Source organism: Convolutriloba macropyga, chromosome 5 (assembly GCF_964194025.1).
Source record: "Convolutriloba macropyga chromosome 5, txConMacr16.3, whole genome shotgun sequence".
Taxonomy (NCBI): Eukaryota; Metazoa; Xenacoelomorpha; order Acoela; family Convolutidae; genus Convolutriloba; species Convolutriloba macropyga.
The window spans coordinates 20,958,916-20,979,055 of record NC_134472.1 but is presented as its reverse complement, the minus strand read 5'-3'; the positions used below and the strand labels follow the sequence as shown (position 1 = coordinate 20,979,055).

At 35.5% G+C, this 20,140-nt stretch overlaps 2 protein-coding genes across 3 annotated transcripts in view; both read left to right on the top strand.

Moving 5' to 3' along the window:
* The window catches only part of LOC142339218 (cytochrome P450 4C1-like), a 36,399-nt gene extending 29,419 nt beyond the window's left edge, over positions 1-6,980 (top strand). The window contains exon 8 of one of the 2 annotated variants that reach the window (XM_075389070.1): positions 6,417-6,980. In XM_075389070.1, the coding sequence (XP_075245185.1) occupies positions 6,417-6,706 (290 nt within the window). In that variant the 3' untranslated portion in view covers positions 6,707-6,980. Of the gene's footprint in view, positions 1-1,516; positions 1,896-6,416 lie in introns of those variants that run through there. The other variant, XM_075389071.1, reaches the window with a different exon arrangement.
* A 500-nt stretch (positions 6,981-7,480) lies between these two features.
* LOC142339217 (uncharacterized) lies at positions 7,481-14,569 on the top strand. The gene is made up of 2 exons (XM_075389068.1): positions 7,481-8,498; positions 13,682-14,569. Exons 1-2 carry the CDS (start codon positions 7,686-7,688, stop codon positions 14,303-14,305), a joined length of 1,437 nt encoding a protein of 478 aa, XP_075245183.1. The 5' UTR covers positions 7,481-7,685; the 3' UTR covers positions 14,306-14,569.
* The last annotated feature ends 5,571 nt before the right edge of the window (positions 14,570-20,140 follow it).

The following is a 20,140-nucleotide window of genomic DNA, read 5'->3' as shown; positions in this document are numbered from 1 at the left end:
AGAAGTTTCATTTTTGTCTGTCAAAGAAGGGTATATTTTTTGGTTCAAACAGTTCAAATAATTTTCTCCACTGCATATAGGTTGCTTTTGGATACTCACAACAATTTCTCTGACATAATTTCAGAATTGGTTTTTGAACCTTGAGAGGTATATTGAAGACTAGCCGTCTTGTTATAGTTATTAGCAGTTAGTTTAACTATATTTCTTGAATTTTAATAATTGCAATACCGGCCTGACAGTTAATGGATTATAAATGAAATCATGAAATGAACAATTAACTAAAAAAAATATTTACGCCTCGCTTTGGCCACAATATATGAATATTTTTCGTAAAAAAAACGTTAATCAAAGAAAAACTAAAAGGGAAGTTTAACCGCTTAGGTCAAGTATATGCACCAACAGACGTGGCTCTGTGAATTTTGATTACTCACGCAGCCAACCGATGAAAATTTTCGTCCATAGTGACATAGTATTAAACGCTTTAGATTCAAAAAATTATCGTAAATTTCCATTTCTTCCAAATCTTTTGCATACCATTGAATTTGAATTTAGGGTTCCTTCAAGGATCAAACTAAAGGCGATGGTTATAATTTTAGGTCGCATATAGACAATAATCAACCAATTACGCGAACAATAAAACTTCTTATACAAGATCTCAGTTAAAAGCAATCATTTGTGAAATGGACAAATATTCGATGATGTTTTACTTAGTAAGACCTGAGGTTTGAGATAACATCAATCAGATTCAAATTCACTATTAACAACAATAGATTCAGAGATGCTTGATAGCTTATTTGCTGTAACAGTTAATCGCGTAAAAATACCCCTCTTTGACTTTTTTTGTAAATTCATCGTTTTTGTCTGTCTGCACAAGGTTATGGTTTTGCAGCCGTCAGTTGCAGATTTTGATTGCGACTTTTAGTTGACAGTTAAATTTAAAAAAAACACAAGTCTTTTTTAATTCAAACTCATTTGGTGCTCAACTGAAGTTTTTTGTATGGCCACAGGCACTAAGTATTGATGAACATGCGTCACGTCTAAAATTCTCTGAAGAAGTTTCATTTTTGTCTGTCAAAGAAGGGTATATTTTTTGGTTCAAACAGTTCAAATAATTTTCTCCACTGCATATAGGTTGCTTTTGGATACTCACAACAATTTCTCTGACATAATTTCAGAATTGGTTTTTGAACCTTGAGAGGTATATTGAAGACTAGCCGTCTTGTTATAGTTATTAGCAGTTAGTTTAACTATATTTCTTGATCGAGCACCCTCGGATGATTAAAATCTTATTATTCAAGTTAAGATTCAGTTAATAATGCAACAAAAATTGTTTTACTTTTTTATTCACACGTTTGCAATAGCGTACCACCAATTAATTTTAACCTATTGCATGACTATAGGTCAGTGGACCACGCTGACTAGACGCCCCTGATTTTGCAATGCAGCCCCCCCCCGTCTCCGTACTGGAAGTTCTACGCTTCCAGTAATAAATTCTGAACTTTGACCATAATTTCAGCTGGACCGCGCAACTGCATAGGCCAGAAGTTTGCCCAAATGGAGGAAAAGTTGATCATAGCCTCGATAGTGAGACATTTCGATCTGGAATCAGATACGAAGCCAGAGGACTTCTCTTTCTTCGGGCAGATGATTTTAAGACCACTTAAGAAATTCCACATCAAGTTCCAGAAAAGAGAAGTGACGAACTAACACCTCTTAGAGAATTGAGCATAAATAAATTAATCATTTATCGGAAACATTTTATCAAAGCGCCATTATTGTGATAGCGCAGAGAATTTATCAGACAAAGCTACCTTTTGAACTCACCAAATCTAGTGAAAAATGACTATACTTTAATTTATAATATAGCTCCAATAAAACCTTATTTCCGCTAATAATTCTTGACGCGGAGAGTTAAAGTTGTCCACTTTTGTTTAAATTTTGGTTTGACATTTTTCACGTTAATTTCTTTTCAGTCAAAAGTCCTAAAAGTGGACTCCTCGAACATCCGCAGTGTTGTTTTTGGAATATGACGTCACGATTTTTAAGACACATACTTTTTCACTCTATTTTCTTTTCATATTCTCAGACTTGAATAAGTCTGTAATGCTGAAACGTGTTTTTAATTCCTTTTTTATTATGCAGTCAAATCTTTGTAAAAATCAGATTAGAGCGGACAGATGTTTGAATTAATGAAAGACTACATACAAACATCTAACAATTGAAACCTGGTCAATAACGATCAAAAGTCTTACAAACAACTGCTTTTTAAAACATTTGAGCGGTTAAAAATTCTGATTTCACTTTTTTGTGCTCATTAAGTGTTTTCCCAAAAAGCCGAACTTAATTTCGGGATCAAATTGAAACCTGTAAATTTCCAAAAAAACTGTTTTTATTAGTATATTATGATAAAATTCCAGATTTTTAAGGATTTAGGATGGCATATGCTTCATAGCTTCGGCCTTACCTTATTATTTACCTGTTTCTACGAAATTAAATTCCTCTTACTAATTGTACAGAAGTTCTAAATGAATGAGTTATGCTTTCAGATTAAAACATTTGTTCCTAAAACTCAAAAAACAAAATAAACAACTTTTCAACCTTTGAACTGACACTGTAAAATGACAAAACGATCCCTGAAAGGTCCCTTTAGTATTAGCAGTCGCAATCGAGTTTACCAACAATACCACAATTTGAAAGCAGGTACAGAGTTCACCTTCATTGTGAGTGAACAGAATGACATCCTACAAGCTGACCCCAAAATTGCACCCCGCTTGGAAGATTTTGCAGGTCTGTTGTTGGAGTAAAACTAGCATTTAAGGTTCTGAAATAAGTTAGCACAGTAATATGAGTTTCACTTTTAAACTCCTGGCCAATATTGTTTCAAACTGTTAGTAAAGTAATGGGGTGAAAATGGAAAAAATATGACTCCTGAGGAGTAGAATATCAACAAAGAGAATCGGTTATGTGGGTCTGCTCATAAAATTTCAATCCAGCTTTTGTTATATCTTGTATTTGAGCGTAAAAGCTGCAGACTCAAACACCGAACTCATAGACATTGACATTTGTTTTCATTTGAATTTTAATAATTGCAATACCGGCCTGACAGTTAATGGATTATAAATGAAATCATGAAATGAACAATTAACTAAAAAAAATATATACGCCTCGCTTTGGCCACAATATATGAATATTTTTCGTAAAAAAAACGTTAATCAAAGAAAAACTAAAAGGGAAGTTTAACCGCTTAGGTCAAGTATATGCACCAACAGACGTGGCTCTGTGAATTTTGATTACTCACGCAGCCAACCGATGAAAATTTTCGTCCATAGTGACATAGTATTAAACGCTTTAGATTCAAAAAATTATCGTAAATTTCCATTTCTTCCAAATCTTTTGCATACCATTGAATTTGAATTTAGGGTTCCTTCAAGGATCAAACTAAAGGCGATGGTTATAATTTTAGGTCGCATATAGACAATAATCAACCAATTACGCGAACAATAAAACTTCTTATACAAGATCTCAGTTAAAAGCAATCATTTGTGAAATGGACAAATATTCGATGATGTTTTACTTAGTAAGACCTGAGGTTTGAGATAACATCAATCAGATTCAAATTCACTATTAACAACAATAGATTCAGAGATGCTTGATAGCTTATTTGCTGTAACAGTTAATCGCGTAAAAATACCCCTCTTTGACTTTTTTTGTAAATTCATCGTTTTTGTCTGTCTGCACAAGGTTATGGTTTTGCAGCCGTCAGTTGCAGATTTTGATTGCGACTTTTAGTTGACAGTTAAATTTAAAAAAAACACAAGTCTTTTTTAATTCAAACTCATTTGGTGCTCAACTGAAGTTTTTTGTATGGCCACAGGCACTAAGTATTGATGAACATGCGTCACGTATAGAGATTGCACCAAATTTTTTATGCAAACGACAGAATAAATCAATTATTTTCAGTTGATTTATGGGATTTGCAAAACTATATAGGAGCACATAATCTGCCTTATTTCTTCCTGGATCTTAAAAATCTTTAAGTTTTTCATGTTAAAGGATAGTTCGTCAGACAATTCGATTGGAGCAACAGTTTTTCATTGTCTTCAAAAACTTTTTCATAAACACGCAGAGTTCTGTGTTTGCCGCTTCTTCTACCATTTTTATTGGAAACGAATCAGCCGATGACCGCATTGATTGTGCTTTGACTTCTCTTATATGGGATGCAAACTAAAGAAAATGAAGAAAAAACTAATTAATTTGTAAAATTCTTTGAAAACGTGCATTTGGAAACGATGATGTGCTTTTCTAACAAAGAGCGATTCTTTTAATTTTACAGAAGTGACTGCAAAAACTGTTCATCTTTAAAATTGATAAATTTAACATGGTTCCTTTCTGAAGTTTACTAGCACCATGTAATTTAGTGGACGTAGTCAAGAAATTCGATCCAAGAAATCCCCTTTGAATGAGCAATTTTTTAATGTAAATGCAATCATGTAATATACAAATTTCTTCAATATTCTTTATGAATAGGTAAATTTTATCAGAAAATGATTTCATCAAGGAAAATGATCGGGTATAAGATCGAGAGAGAAAACTTTCCGCCAAACCACCAAAACTCGGCTATGATTTCTCCTCTCTTAAATTTAAATCTTTAGAAAAAAATTGGCGCATTTTTGGTCATTTCGTTACTTGGTGAACGTCGCTACATGCACAAACACTAGGAATCCTGTAGTAAACCAGAACAAACAAAATCAAAGACGTATTTGCAATGGGTGATTTTCTACAAAATGATTTCTTGTTGCTTCAATTCAAGATGAATAAAAAAGTTTCCTCGCAGCAAACCTTTTTTTATCAGCAATCTGAAAGGAAAAATTCTTCAAAATACTTTGATTCAAGAGCTCTGAACGAAATAACAGTAAAACTGAGGTTTCTTGCGTCTCAACCAACTTCAGAGCACCCTTTTCCCGACAGTATTAAACATCTATATACAAAAATACTGGACACGTCAATGGACAACTTTGTTGTTAGTGGAGAACACAGTATCGAAAACGCAAAGATCCTAGCTTTTTCGTGATGAAAATTAATTTTCGGGTTTGCATAACTACAATTAAAAACGTTTTTATTTGCCTGATGAAACTAAAACTGATCACACAGTTTTTCCTTTGCCTTATCTCCCGTTTTTATGCCACAATCGAAATGGTGCATTGTTCCATTGCCCAGTTCCACAAAAATTTTCTGTTTGTCACGTTTTGACATGATGTGTTATCAGAAATAAAAAGCCCAGAACGCATTAGTATTGTAAAAATTTTCCCGGGTTGAGGCTTGGGTTTTCAAAGCTACATCATATTTTTTTCATTACCTGAGCCAGCAGCCGAGATGGTATTTTGTCATCGACAATCAAGACAGCTGCAAACATTTTTTAAGCTTTAAGTATCAATTATTTCATGACCCCAGAATTTTTTCCAACACCTCCAAGACACGCAGAAATTAGATTTTTTTTTAAATAAAACATTATTCGATTTTTCAATTATTTGAAAATAAAAACGAGCCAAAGATCTAACTTTCTTTAACCTCTCACTTGTCGTCATCTTTTCAACGCCTCTGGAATTTCTGTCACTCAAACTCTAAATTTCACTGAAGGTAGTTTGGTAGACAGCATTACAACACAATGTCCATTCAAACCTCGAAAAACAAAACAAATTCCACAATTAATTTTACGCCGTTCATACATACATTTGTCCCCTCATAAATACATATTGTCAAATCCAAATTCCACAGGTATTTTCAACCTAGACTTCAAAAAGGACGACGAGTACCTCTTAACTTACAAGATAAAGTCAACAACGAAATTTAAAAATTATTTACAGAAGGACACATAGAAAAATTTAACAATTGTTCTGATCAATATTTTATGATACTTCTGAGTTAAAAAGTAGGCAAGCAACTATCGTGAGATATGGCTAAAAACAAATCATCTTTGGTTAATATGGTTATCTTTTATCCATAAGCTGATTATCCGTCCATAATATAATCCTCGATCGACTGCATGTTCGACATACATTAGAGTATTATATTACGAGGATGCTGGTTCTTCAGCACTATTCTTGCATTTTTTTTACAACTATTCCAATGTCCAATGGTGAAATTTTGTAAGATTAGCGGTGAGCTTAGCTGTGAATTTTTGTAATAATTGCATTTTTTTAGCTTAAAAGGCTTTTTTTTCAACGCATTTATCACATTGATCTTACACTTTTTATTCAAATTCACCTCAAATCTTGCATCTTTATTAATTTTTAGCGGTGAGACCTCGACCCGGGTGGGTACAGAACATATGCATCCTCTTTATCAACTTTAAACAATTCAAAAGTAGTTGTTTCTTTGTTATTCTGAGTTTTTTATTCTGTATCTGTTTTGTTTAGAAATGATCCTTCGAGAGATCGGTTCAAAAGTCCTCATCAAAAAATGTCTAATGGAGCCGGGCGAGTCCATCACCACGTGGAAAGTGCACTGTGCCCTATCAACCAAACCCCTTCCAATCAGAAGTGTATATGTGATACAGTGTGCCAGAAATGGTCACTGGTTTGTGCTCACTCTTCACACAAAGTTGGTGTTGATGACAAATCAAGGCAATGCTTGTCTCAGAGGTGGTTTCGGTGGAGGAAGAGCCAGCCAGCTGAGCAAAAATGGCAACAATTTTTGGAGATACTGAAAACTGCTCATTTTGTGGTCATTTAGAGCCATGATTCGATTTGAATCCGAATATTCATTTACTATAAAAAACATTCGATTTTCTGTCCGAGTGTTGAAATACACTATTTAGTTGGTTAATACCACATTTTGGCTTTTACTGCCAATGAAACGAAAGTTGAAATATCTTGATAAAATTTTTTATTGTTCTTGATTAAAACGTCACGAGATCTCTGCATGTTTAAGAACAATTTTTTGTCGATAATGCTCACTTGAATTGTTAAGGTTTGAAATCTTGTTACGGTATCCCAACTTTTTGTGAATGGACTCAAGATCTTGGATATCTTTGCAAGATGATTTATCAGGTATCACTTCGTTAGGGAAACTAAACTAGTTGAAAGCTTTAATTGAACTTGCTAAATGATCGTTTTTGATTATTTTCTAAACTCACCATTTTCACCGAATAGCTTGTTTAGGTAAAACCAACGATACCGACAATCAATTCTTTGACTTACGGAACGGGAACAATCTAGGTACATACCCCCCCCCCCCCCCCCCCCACCGTGGGAGTGTTCGTACCTACTAATGTTTTTGTGAGAGGGGATTTATTATGATTGTCTAATGAACTGCTCTAGAACATCGCCTTTGGTATTTTGTTTATGGCCATTTTTGATGCCTTAAAACTAACACACGAATTACTACTATAAATGCACACAAATCTAACATGACAGTATATTTTTGGCCAACAATTTACCACAAAATTTCTTTTCTTCGAGCTAGAGTTTTAAACTTGCATGGCCACAAAGCAACTTGCTCTATTCTCAAAATGCTCGAACAAAACCATTTTAAAACTCCACTGAGCAAATTGAGCACCTTTCGTCATAGCGCGCATTCTAAACACGTTTTAGTTTACTTTCACTTAGTATTTTAAATACCAAAGTTTTAACAAATAAGCGAGCAAGCTAACCATATTTACTTATTTACTGAATCGGCCATTAGTCATGCTTCGACTGTGGCTTTTTATGGTGCAATTTTTAGTATTATGTACAGTCAATTATGGGCAGAACGATATCTCGGGTTCATCTTCCGGGCAATGTCCTAAAAACTGCACGTGTGGGGTTCCGACCACTTTCGATATCTATCGTGCGAGAGTTCAAGACGAAGTCGTCAATTGCATTGGTCAAGGATTCACCGAGATACCGTACTGGGACATTCCTTGTGACATCCGCGTGATCGAATTCTCAAACAACAATATCAAAAAATTGACCCGAAGCAGTTTTCGTGGCTTGCAACAGTTGGAGTATATTTACCTGAAGAACAATAAAATCGATTATATGGAGGCGGCGACATTTGCAGGATTGCCGAATTTGAAAGACGTCGTATTGGTCGAAAATGAGTTTACGGACATTGACGAGCGACCATTTTGGGATGGAGCTTTTGGAGGTTTGTCAGTTCAACTTGACGGGAATCCGTTTTTCTGTGACCAGGAGCTGCGCAGAACCATTGAGAATATCGAGGATAAGGTCAGTTTAAGTGGGGTGTTCTGTGCAGACGGTGAGCGACGTCGACCGGTCATGAAACGCAACCACGGAACCCAGGTCAAGGGTGAATACTTCCACGAAATCTACATGATCATCCGAAAGCGACTGTACTCCTGGCAAATCGGGCTAATTGCTGGCGCTTGTTGGGCTTTTACTTGGATCGTGGTGGTTTTGGTCTACTTTTTCTGGACTTGGGACGAGGGAAAACCCAGGAAGCAAGTGACAGGGGCGCTGAACAAAGCCAGGGGCGATACTTGGTCCAAAGCCAAAAAGGTTAGATTATAACATATATTATAATTTTGGTCAGTTTAGACTATATAGTATATTGATTGGATTAATCTGTTTTTAAGGTGTATTGTTGGACTAAAGATGTTGCATAACATGACTGTTTGGATCCGGAAATATCTTCCATTCCAGATATACAACTTTTAACTGAATAGCATTAAATTTATGGAACTTGAATGAAGCTTTCGAATATCTCAAGATACAATCCGAACATTGCAATTTCATTAATCGCGTCACAAATTTATCCCCTTTTGGAGCAACTAATCCATATTGAAATTGTTGTTAAATATTGTATCTGAAAAATGAATACCTCTACAGTTTATTAGAATAGAACCAAAAACCACGCTATGGTCCGAGTCTAAAATGGCCCAAAATCAAATTTACTTAAGTGCGCTCCAATGATTTTGAGATCAAATCTGGAGTACGCCAAAAAGAGAATTTAACCAAATGTGGATTCGAAAGCACTAAAAAATGAGCGCAAACATAACATTCTGATAAGGGAAAATTTGACAAGATGTCGCAAAAAATTGCTCGCGCTCTCGGGGGTTGTGGATAATCGAAAACTAATAATTCACAGCCAGTGACGCTCGCCCGGTCTGCGTCAGTGTATCATTCATAAGATCGCAAAATTATAATTGTTCTCGAATCGGACCCCAAGATTTTCTCATGTTTTGAACATCGCTATAAAATTGCGAAAAGTTCAACTGCATGTCTTTGTTTGTGTGCATATTCATTGCAGCACAAATTTGTTTGCTTCTCGAAACGGGTTCAATCAATAATTAAAATAGTTTCTTTTTTTTTGGTTTGGAGCTATTTGTAAGCTTTATAGGCCATCAATGCCCTGCAGATAAAAGCGACCCTTGTAGATTTGGATTCGTTCGCAAAAATTGTGACCACAGTTTTCCTGCTCAAACGCTCGTTTGAGTCAAGCTTTGATAGTATGCTAGTAACAGCTTAATAACTAAAGACCGAGTTTTGATGCTGGAAAACTTTTTCCCAAACCATAGTCAAAACCCCGACTCTTAACCCTTAAAGAGGTTTGTCGCACGCCAGTACTAGTTTACTGTTAAAAAACGAAACGTGATTGCCAATTTTTTGAGAAAATGAAACAGCTACCCGCCTTTCAAACGAAACCAGTTTCTTTAGGTTCCTTTTTCAAGTAATGGCGTATAGCCGCATGTTTTATTACCCTCCTCAGGCGAAAAAAATGGACAAACACCTGAACATTGAGAAACGTCTTGACTCTTGGGGGGGGGGGGGGGGGCACTTGATTCTTGGTAGTCGTCTGAACCAGCGGCTATCTCCAGTCGTGTAGTCTAAACCATTTACTTAATTTGCACTTAGCCAAATCGGATTTTGTAACTAGGAACTGTAGCACTTGTTATAAGAAGAATAGGATCTTTTGTGCCCCCCCCCCCTCAGTACGTTATGCTCCCCCAGTTACGTGTCATTACATGGTAAATCAATATGTAAAAATACAAACGTGCGTCTGGGTGTACAAATTCAATACATTCAAAACATTCACTGAAAATTAACCTTGAAGAAATAATAGTAAATTGTTCATTTTCTGTTATCACGTAATGCAAAAGAAGTTTATTTATTGTGTAAAATTCGGGAATCACCCGAATTTTTATGGTTTGGCTGGTCCGATCTGGCATCGAACATACGACATAGTTTTGATAGAAAAAATAGAGCATGTATAGTATGATTGGGGGCGGTTTCAGAGCGTATTTTAGTCCGATTAGAGATTAGTTTTAAAGGAAAGAGGAACTGTCTGATCAGAAAAATTTTACGCTATGGATTGCCTCTCGTTATTTTACTCTTGGGTTCTGAGCCAAGAACAAAACTCCTTCCAAACAATTTTAGAACTATCTTATTTAAAAATTACAGATTTACAGGGTGCTACTAATTAAAATGGCAGGTGTTGATTGTTATTAGACATTACCTATTATTGTCCAGGCAAAAGCATGGATATTTATTTCATTAATTTATGCAGAAGACAGAAACTATAATGCGTATTCCGAAATGTTTAAGATGTAGAGACTAATAACAATTGCACTTTGTCATTACGAAGAATATAAATGCATAAAACCTATGGATAGTGTAAATAAATATTTTGACTTTAAATGTTTTCAAAAAATAGAGCGACGCAGTCAAAAATTATTTATTGCAGTTAGCATTTCAGCTGTCTACCACTGTTGAGTTTTAAAATCCAAAAAAGAAATTTTATTTAAAAAAACGTTAAATTTACCACTGAACCATTAATATTCTTTCTTGTCTTGCAATGAGAGCTGAAGAGCCGATAATGGAGAGAATTTTTTAGAGTCGACTTGTTATTGTCAGATTGAATTATTGATTACCGAAATATTGGCAAAATTTTCAGCCTAAAAGAGAAATATTGACGAAATGGATAGTCAATTTCAGGCATACATTAAGAAAATTATAATTTTTGACTGACACTTTCTAACGTAGGGGCTTATTAATGGATCCAAACAGCGCAAATAAATCCATCTAAATAATCTAAAATTGTCTTTTCGCGTAGTTTATTACGTATTTACTGTAGACACATACATAAGTACTTTTCATTTTTTTGTCATATTGTTTAACAATATCATCATCCAGATTTGCTTGATGGTTATTTATGTGCACTAAATAGTTGCATATTGCTTGTAAAGTTCAAAAACTGCCTTCCGGAACCATAAAATGATAAGAATTTGATTTGTGCCTGCTTAATTTTAGACGATCGATAGTATCCAAGAAGTGGTTGGTCCAAGATAAGCTTCAACAGCAGATAAACTCTGGAAAATAAATCTGATTATACATTAATTTTGTTCGTTGTTAAATTACATATCGCTAAACCACGTTTGCAAATCAAATTTTGTAGTGGAGTTAGTTTGTTTTGCATATCTGCATTAACAATTACGTCAATTTTGTGAAAGTCATCTGAAAACGTCTAGAAAATTTAATTGATTCATTATTTTTGTGCTAATGAGGGATGACTGTACAATTGTTTTTTGTCTGCAGAACTCGTATTTTGCTTTGTTTGTCACTATTGTCTCACATCATGTTCGATAAAAAAAGTGATCTTTGGCTTTTATTTCGATACTACAGAATACTTTTATAGAGATCAATTTTGTAGTGCATTTTGCGAGAACTTTTTAAATTGTTTTTTATTTTAACAGCAATCAGGTGTCATTGCCTTTAAGAATTATATCTACATTTTTATTGTCCTGGATATTTTTTTTTGAATCTTCGTCTTGATTAAGTCGATTTCAGACTAATTTTACTGAGAGTTTGTCAATACATCCTACCAACAAAACAAAAAAGACCCCTTCTTTATCTTAAAAATTATTGCTAATTAATTCCAAAGAAACTAGATACGACTAAAAAAAGGAAAACTAAATTTCAATGTAACAGAGACCAAGCGAGGTGCCTGAGGCAATCTTTTTTCGGTTGAACTAAGTGGCCTATTTCGTTTATATTAAATTTCATCTCATTTTACTTTGATCCCTGCATGATAAAATCTGTCTATTTGTGTCTGCCCTTTAATTGAAGTAAATATTGTAGAAACATAAAGAACATTTTTGTCATATTTTTTTCACTGAAACTCGAAAAACTAGACCGAGACCATTAGTGAATTGGGTAAACCATTGAAAAAAAACAGAAAATCGATGTCAAAATGACGCATGTGAATGAAAAAAACCAATAGCAAGAAATGGAAATTTCGTTCGATCAGAAAATGACTTAGAATGAATTATGAATAGATTGGGAAAACCAATTAGAAAAAAATCCGATCCAAAAAATAAAAAAAAACAGTAAAAATCAAAAAGAAATTGCCGCATGTGAACAAAAAACAACTAGCGAGAATGCGAATTTTTGTTCGAACACCGTTTTATCACTCGACTTTCAAATTAGAGTGAAAACATTTCATTTCGCAAAACCACTCGCGTTTTCGCTCCGCTTCCTTTTTAGGCGTGACCAAAACCACCACTCCAATCTGACTTCAAAAATTAGGAATATGTGTGAACAGACCATAAAAAAATAGCCGGACAAGTCCTGACTTACAATTCGAAAAATTTTCATTCGCTAAACAAAAGACCAGATCTAGAACGAACTATGAGTCAATTGAAAAAACCATTTCCGAAAAAAACTAGATCAAAAAATTAAAAAAAGAAAATCAAAGTTTAAATGCAGCATGTGAACAAAAAATCACTAGCGAGAAAGGAAAACTTGGTTCAAATAAAAAATAGGCCTAGATTGAATTATGAATGAAAACCAATTAGAAAAAAATCCGATCCAAAAAATTGAAAAAAACCAGTAAAAATCAAAGTGAAATTGCCGCATATGAACTAAAAACTTCTAGCGAGAATACAATTTTTTGTTCAAACACCGTTTTCTCACTCTACTTCAAAATTAGAGCGAAAAAATTTCACGCCGCAAAACCACTCGCTTTTTCACTCCACTTCCTGTTTCGGCGTGACCAAAATCACCAATTCAATTTGACTTCAAAATTAAGAAAAATGTGTTAACAGATCTAAAAAAAAGACAGCGCCCTAATACAATTCAAAATCTTTTCTTTGAATTGTAAAAAAAAAACAAAAAATGCTGAGATTTTAGATATGTTAGACGTGTTAAATGTTATTGTAAGATTTCGACACTTCACTGAATTTAAGTAAAAACTTTTTAAAAGTAAGAACCGAACTAAGCATCCCAACTTCTCAATTTGTCTGTCTGTTCGTAGTTCTATTTTGAAGTAGGACATGAGTAGTCCCAATTTTGTGTTGAATGGATAGCCTCGCGCTGGTTTCTTAAGAATTCTGTTGGAGTGTGCTTGAAGCATGCTTGTCAATTTGGTTCTCTTGCACGACACGACAATTTTCAATTTTGATGATGCTGCTCAACATCAGCGATCTCTTGCCAAGTTGTGTATGTTTTTCCCGCAAAATGTTTTTTTCGCTCTTTTGTTTTTATATTCCCCAGCACAGCATATGTTTGGATTTTCTCTAAAATGACCTTTAAAAAGGTTAATTCGGTCGCAAACCTCAGATTTGAGCGAATCTCGACAGCAGTTATATTTTTATGCGTATAGCAAACTGTTTGTCCTAATTTATTTGACGATTTTTAACGATGAAAACCGTTTTATATCTCTAAATTTGAGCTATGAACTTCAGCTGAACAAAATGGAAGATGGAAGGCTGGAGTTTGAAATGGATGATGCGGGTGTTGTATATAATGACGATGGAATGGCCTACGAGAGAGACCCGAACGACCCCTACCCTCGACTAGAAACTGCCGAGTTCAACGACCGATTCTACCGCGACTACGATCAGGCCGACGAAGACCGTTATCGCCAAAACAGCCCAAGGGCCGATTACGATGTTTACGGTGACGAACAGAATAACCAAAACGAATTAAGGTTGGACGATCGATATGACCCGGAACCCCGGAATCGCGATTTCGATGTGGACAGAGATGGCCATTATAGCCCACGAGGGCCCGAAATTGATCCTAGAAGCAGCGGCGATGAGCCGAGAAACGGGTATAACTCGAGAGTCGAATCGTATCGCGGCGACGACTACAACGGACGACGAAGTGCATCAGATCACGAATACAGCTTGCCAAGAAGATCTGGCCGAGAGCCCGAATACCGTGAAAGCGTTCGGGAAGACACGTACTTCCCGAATAACCAACGACAAAATGCCAGATACGACTTGCGAGGACCGGAGCGGGTTCCGGAGGAAGAGGACAGACGAAGTGTTGGGAGGGGTGACATCAACGAAGAATTTGATATTTGATTACTTCTTAAATTTTTCTAATTCATTGAAAACGTGTAACTGTTTCCCTTAATAATTTCTTTAAGTTTACGGAGGTTTACATAACAGACAATCATCATTTTAATTGCTCTCTTTGAGGATGGAACTTTTCTGTGGGGTAAAAATTGCAAACAGTTTAACATAGAATTTTTATACTTTTCCATGTTGTAAATTGTTCTTAACTTTTGGATTTTCTATAGCGCAGCTACTTAAAAATCAGCACTTAAATAAATTGTTTGGAATCAATATTTTTGTTAGATTCAAATATTTAATGCTTAATAAATTATCAATAAAATTGCTCAATAAATAAGAGAAAGAGAAAGATAGGGAGAGAGACTAATGGGAAAAGTTAGATCAACTTTGTTTTGCCCCCCCCCCCCCCACCCTCTTTTTCAGACCACCATTACAATTTTTTTGAAATCTATTCTGTTTCAGACAGTATTTTTTAAGAACCCCACTTACAAAAGTGTATTGTAAGAGAACACGTTACTATGAAAAAAAGCACGCTCACCTGGGGCATAAAAATCATATATGCCCATTGAGATATAGCTTCTTATAACCTATGATAATTTAAGCCTCCCAAATTTTCCAATTTCAACCAAGATTTTACCAAATATTGGTGTAAATTTAGCGATTGAACATAGCTTTAACGCATCGTTGTTCCCAGGTCGTTACAATATGATTATACAAACATAACCGACTAAACGTAGGAAGAATTGCTCTCGAACGACTAGTGGGAGCTCTAATCATTTGCAGCCTGCTTCAGTCGGGGGGGAGGGAGGGGGAGCCTAAATGTGACTAAGAAGTTCAATAGTGGGCTTCAAATAACCACATTAGAGGTTAACATATACCACTATTAAGATTTAAAGTGGAAAATGGCATCAGTTTCGGCGCACTTTTCATTTGACTTTTAGTATTAAATTGCCGCCAATTGAGTTCAGCTGCTTGAAATTGTGATTGAGAGAGAATTTTAGATCACGCGAAAAGTAAAAATCAAGGTCGTAAAAGGCACTTGAAAAGTCAAAACTGTCAAGCGAAAATTTTGCATAAAAAGGACACACGTTTACAAAAACTGCTATGAACTTCGTTCAGAAGCAATTAACAATATTGGTGACCATTTTTTAATCGGTGGACTGCACTATTCACTTTAAAGAAAATATTAAATCATGATTTAACATTTTGTTTGGTGTTCGCGAAAACCATTAGTTTGTAGTTTGGATGGAGAACAATGACAGTATTAAGAAGACAACAAGATCGGGTCATAGAAGTCGTGTTTATTGCCAAAAAACTATCGCAGAGACAATCATACCAACAAACTAAAATCTATCAAACCTCAGAATACGGAAATGAAATCAGAAGCTCTTACGTTGAAAAACTATAGATTCTTAGTTCAACTCTAAATTTTAAGTTGTTGACGGGATAAAGCAAAACATTTTGCGAGAGATTTTGGAACAATTAGAACATAACGAATGAAGTCTGAACAATTGCTTTCGAACCAATGGTGGGAGCTCTAATCTATTGAAGCTTGATTCAATGGGGCAGGGGTATACTCGAGGAAGGGGACAAAAAGCTCAGTCCGGGGGCTTCAAATAACGTTATGAGAATAACCACCATTAAGATTTTAGGTAACAAGAATGAAACCAGTTTTCGCAACAATTTTTGCAGTAAACTGCCGCCAATTCAATTTAGCTGTTTTAAATTATGAATGAAGGAGAAATTACAAACAGGGGGCTAAGTCTTCAGGGGGCTAAGTCTCTCAAAAACGGTCAACTAAAGTTTTGCACAACAAACCAAACTGGTACAATACCGAAAACAACTCGAACACTCGCGCAATGTAGAGTCTTAACCGAATTTAATAAATCAGAGATACCAAAGATCACAGACAAAAAGAGAACAAAAAACTATTATTACCCACTAAAATTATCTCATGAATTTTAAAACATCCACAAAAACTTGTTTGGGGCGCGGGTAGGTAGTTGGAGGGGAATGGTGGGGACCGTTTTGGGTGTAGTGGGGGGGGGGAGGTGGTAAGTAGTTGGTGGGTTTTAAGTAGTGGCTGTCTGTTGTTTGAGTAGGGAGGAGATCAGATTGTTCCAAAAGGACCTTTCAACATTGAATACTACAAGGATAACTTACTTTACATTAGAAATCTAGTAAGCTACCGTTCAAGTCCGTTTTTCGAAAACACAAGTCAATCTTCAGGTCGTAAAAACCAGTAGAACAAAAATACGCTTCTTCGATTCGTAAAAAGAAGCAGAAATTTATTATATTGGCTTCAAAGTTCAATGCAATGCAATTAAAAATTGATCAAAATCTCACATTTTTTTTTGCTTGATGTACCATTTACTACAAAATGTGTCACAGGTCGTTTTGACGTTATGTCAATAACTATTTTATACCTAAGATTAGGTGTTAATGGCTACGGTTGACCTCACACCCCTTTTTAAATGTGAACAGCATTGAATGAACACAAGAGACAGCTTTAGTCCTCAGTTTTTTTTCAAATGAGAACAAATTTTTGTGCACTTAAATTTTTTTTATCTATTACGAAACATCTAACTAGATTTTTTGCACGAATGGTGAAAATTCGATTGCATCAACTTAGTTTGTTTCCACCGCCACCATTGCTACATTGTTTTTCGTCATAAATTTTTTTGACGCTGAGGGAACAACCGTGTGGTAATGATTTTAACCACACTAGTAACCATTACAAAAGTTGTACAACTTCCGCCAATCAGTTGATTATAGCCTATTTAAATCCACCACTTTAAACTTGATCAGACTTTTTTGCCGCCAGTCTTGTCTTAACAATCTCTTGCTTTTGTTTTGTGTGCTCTAAAAACGATTTCATCAAGATGATTATTTTATAAGATTATTATCTTATAAAATAGCCTATTGATGAAATAATGTTTTAGAGCCCAATGCACACAAAACAAAAGCAAGACATTGATAAGACAAGACTGGCGGGAAAAAGTCTGATCCAGTTCAAAGCGGTGGAATTAAATGGCCCATAATCAACTTATTGGCGGAAGTTGTACAACTTTTGTTATGGTTACAAGATGTGGTTACAATCATTACCACACGGTTGTTCCTACAATCTCAAAAAAATTATGGCAAAAAACAATGCAGAGATGGTGGCGGCAACAAAACTAATAAACTAAGTTAATACAACCTAGTTTCCACCATTCGTGCAAAAAATCTACCGTCTAAGAGTTTTTGAGTCAGATATTACTCTTAATGGCACGTTGAAAGTAATTTTATGTCATTCACGCTCGGTTGATGATTTCGGCAGCACATGTTTTACAAATTATTGTCTGTATGTGTCTACCTTCTTTTACTTCCTTGCTGCGTTAAATTTTCTGCCACTTGTTTATGAGAACAATTTTGAGACGATTCTTAATGTTGCCTTGTTCCCATTATATAACTAAGTATTTGCTCGATTTAACGACTGTCACGCCACATTTTTTTTTAAAAAAAAAACGACTAACGACGGACTAATCGCAATGACGGTGACGGGGTTTAGCTTCAAGGGGCCTCGCGTTCAAGCAGCGTCTTCAAATAACTAAATGTGTTTCTGCGTAATCGCAGCGGAGCAGCATTAGGCTTTCAGTCTGCAGTGTATTAACAGTAGCCTGTTCTCAGCTGTCCCTTTTCAATTATTCCCCACATCTCAGACTGTTCATTTGGTGAGCATGAATGCTCTTTTTTCGTTGACTATGGCCACTTTTTTGCGTCTGACTCACGTTGTACAATTCTTGCAGCCAACATTGGTCAGGCTATGGGCAACTTGAAGCTATGGTTAAGTAAGAGCTCATCCTTACAGACAGCTTCACTGAGGCAGGGGATTGAACTCTCAATCATTGGCGTCACACAACTTACCATCACAAACCTTCACCATCACACACCTTACCTCTCGGCTATCATGTCAAAAATGACGTACTTTAAAGTGAAAGGTTGAAACCAAACTCGGCGCTTCTGTAGTAAACAACCACGAATTCAGTGTGTTACGTAGTAAACAAAAGAACGAATTTTAGCCAATCAGAATTGAGTATTTATATTCGAATTTAAATGCGTATAAAACGTTCTAATATACGTAGAAAGTTCCGAAAAAGTTTTTAACCTAATTTTAAGTAAATATAACCACTGGTTTTCGGCTTAATATTTTTTAGGTTTTCTAGACAATTGTCTCAATGACATCAGACGAAAAAAACCTGTTAAATGAGCATCAAAAAAATCTTGCTGTCTTAAGTTTTCACTTGTTGTCTTGATATTATAATGCTTAAACGTTGTTCCTTTGTACATATTCTTACACGTTGCTTATTAGAGCGTTTGAATGAATTGAATCCTCGAACTACAGTTTTCGATTTACTGAGTTACATTTGGTGCCGCGACCCGGGACTGACTGCGTATTTGAAGGCACTGGGACAGCCATTAGTGAACCCACTTAGTGCAGCCAATGTGAAGAGCACCCCTTTCTCAAACAAGAAGATCTCTATCTCAGCCAGCGCTACAGCTAATTCAGTATCAGATGTAATCAATTCGTCGGGTGGCCAGTGGAGTATAACGGCCGTAGGAGGTGGAGCCAGTTCAATCGAAGCGTCTGGCAGTGTCCTCTCATCCCTGAAAGAAGCAAATCTGGCCTCTGGGACTGGATTGGTTGTTTTGGATACCATTGATGCTCTCGCCAATCACTTGTGAGCCACCATCATTCGACCATGAAGCTTAGAATTGGATGACAAACAAGGCAAAAAACCGCACCCGAGGTTTAACGTACATCCAGGAAAAAAGCGAGAGACTGCAATCAAGACAATTGACGCCAGATATCAGAAGTGGACCACAAAAAACTGTAAGACAGAACTAAATTTTGGAATAAATTTGTGCGTTAATTTAATTATCGGAGTTTAGACGGCAAGAAATCCAAACAGTGATTTTTTCTATGTTGCTTTGGATATTAAAATCAAGCAATTTTGAAAAAAAAATATTAGCAAATTTAGCCACCCCAAACTCCAATTTGTTAGACAACGGATTTATTGCTTACAATTTCGTGATAAACGGTCACCATTAACCCCCCAAAAATAAATTTTGAACTGAAAAAACATCAATTTTGAAAATTTGTGGTCAAATGTTAAGAAATTGAAAAAACTGGTCTACTATGGTTGTATAAAAAAATAACCTCAGATATGAGAAAAAATGTGAGAACATAATGCTAAATTGTGCAATTTTGAAAATTTTTGGTCAATTTTGAGGCAACTCGAAAAAATCGATTCCGATTATTGATAAACAGAGCTTTCATACAAAATCCGTCGTTTACTATATTACCATTCCGTAATAAAGAATTTGCTAAAAAAAGTGACCAAAAAATTTGAAAAAATAGGACAAAAGTTTTCAATCGAAGGTTCGTTAATTGAGTGAAACTCAATAAACCCAAAAAGTTGTGAAAATTTTCACAAACCCCGGCCTACAAAAAAAGTTATCGAATTGCTACTCATCGCTCGTTTATGTACCGTTTTTCGTCCGCGTCCTTTTCGTCCTTTAACTTTTCAATTCTCAGTGTTCCGTTTTTCTTTTCAATAACCTCGCTCTCCCAAAACATTGTTTTCCGTTTTCTTCCGCTACTTCTCCGGATTTCGATGTATGTCATATGTGATGAAGAATGTGGTTGTTTTTGCTGTAGTATGTTGAGTATGCTAGTATGCTGGTTTGTTGTTTAGGTCTTATAGCTTTCTAGGGTGTGACTTAAGTTTATTCTCGAGTTACGACTGGATTGTCCTTTGACTTTTCAACTTTACTAATTTACTAGCCCTACTGTTGTAGTAG

Bases quoted from the DNA above. Each gene is read 5' to 3' on its own strand.
- LOC142339217 (XM_075389068.1), top strand. From the start codon at position 7,686: ATGCTTCGACTGTGGCTTTTTATGGTGCAATTTTTAGTATTATGTACA. The intron at 8,499-13,681 runs GTTAGATTATAA...TATGAACTTCAG, and splicing joins CTTGGTCCAAAGCCAAAAAG to CTGAACAAAATGGAAGATGG.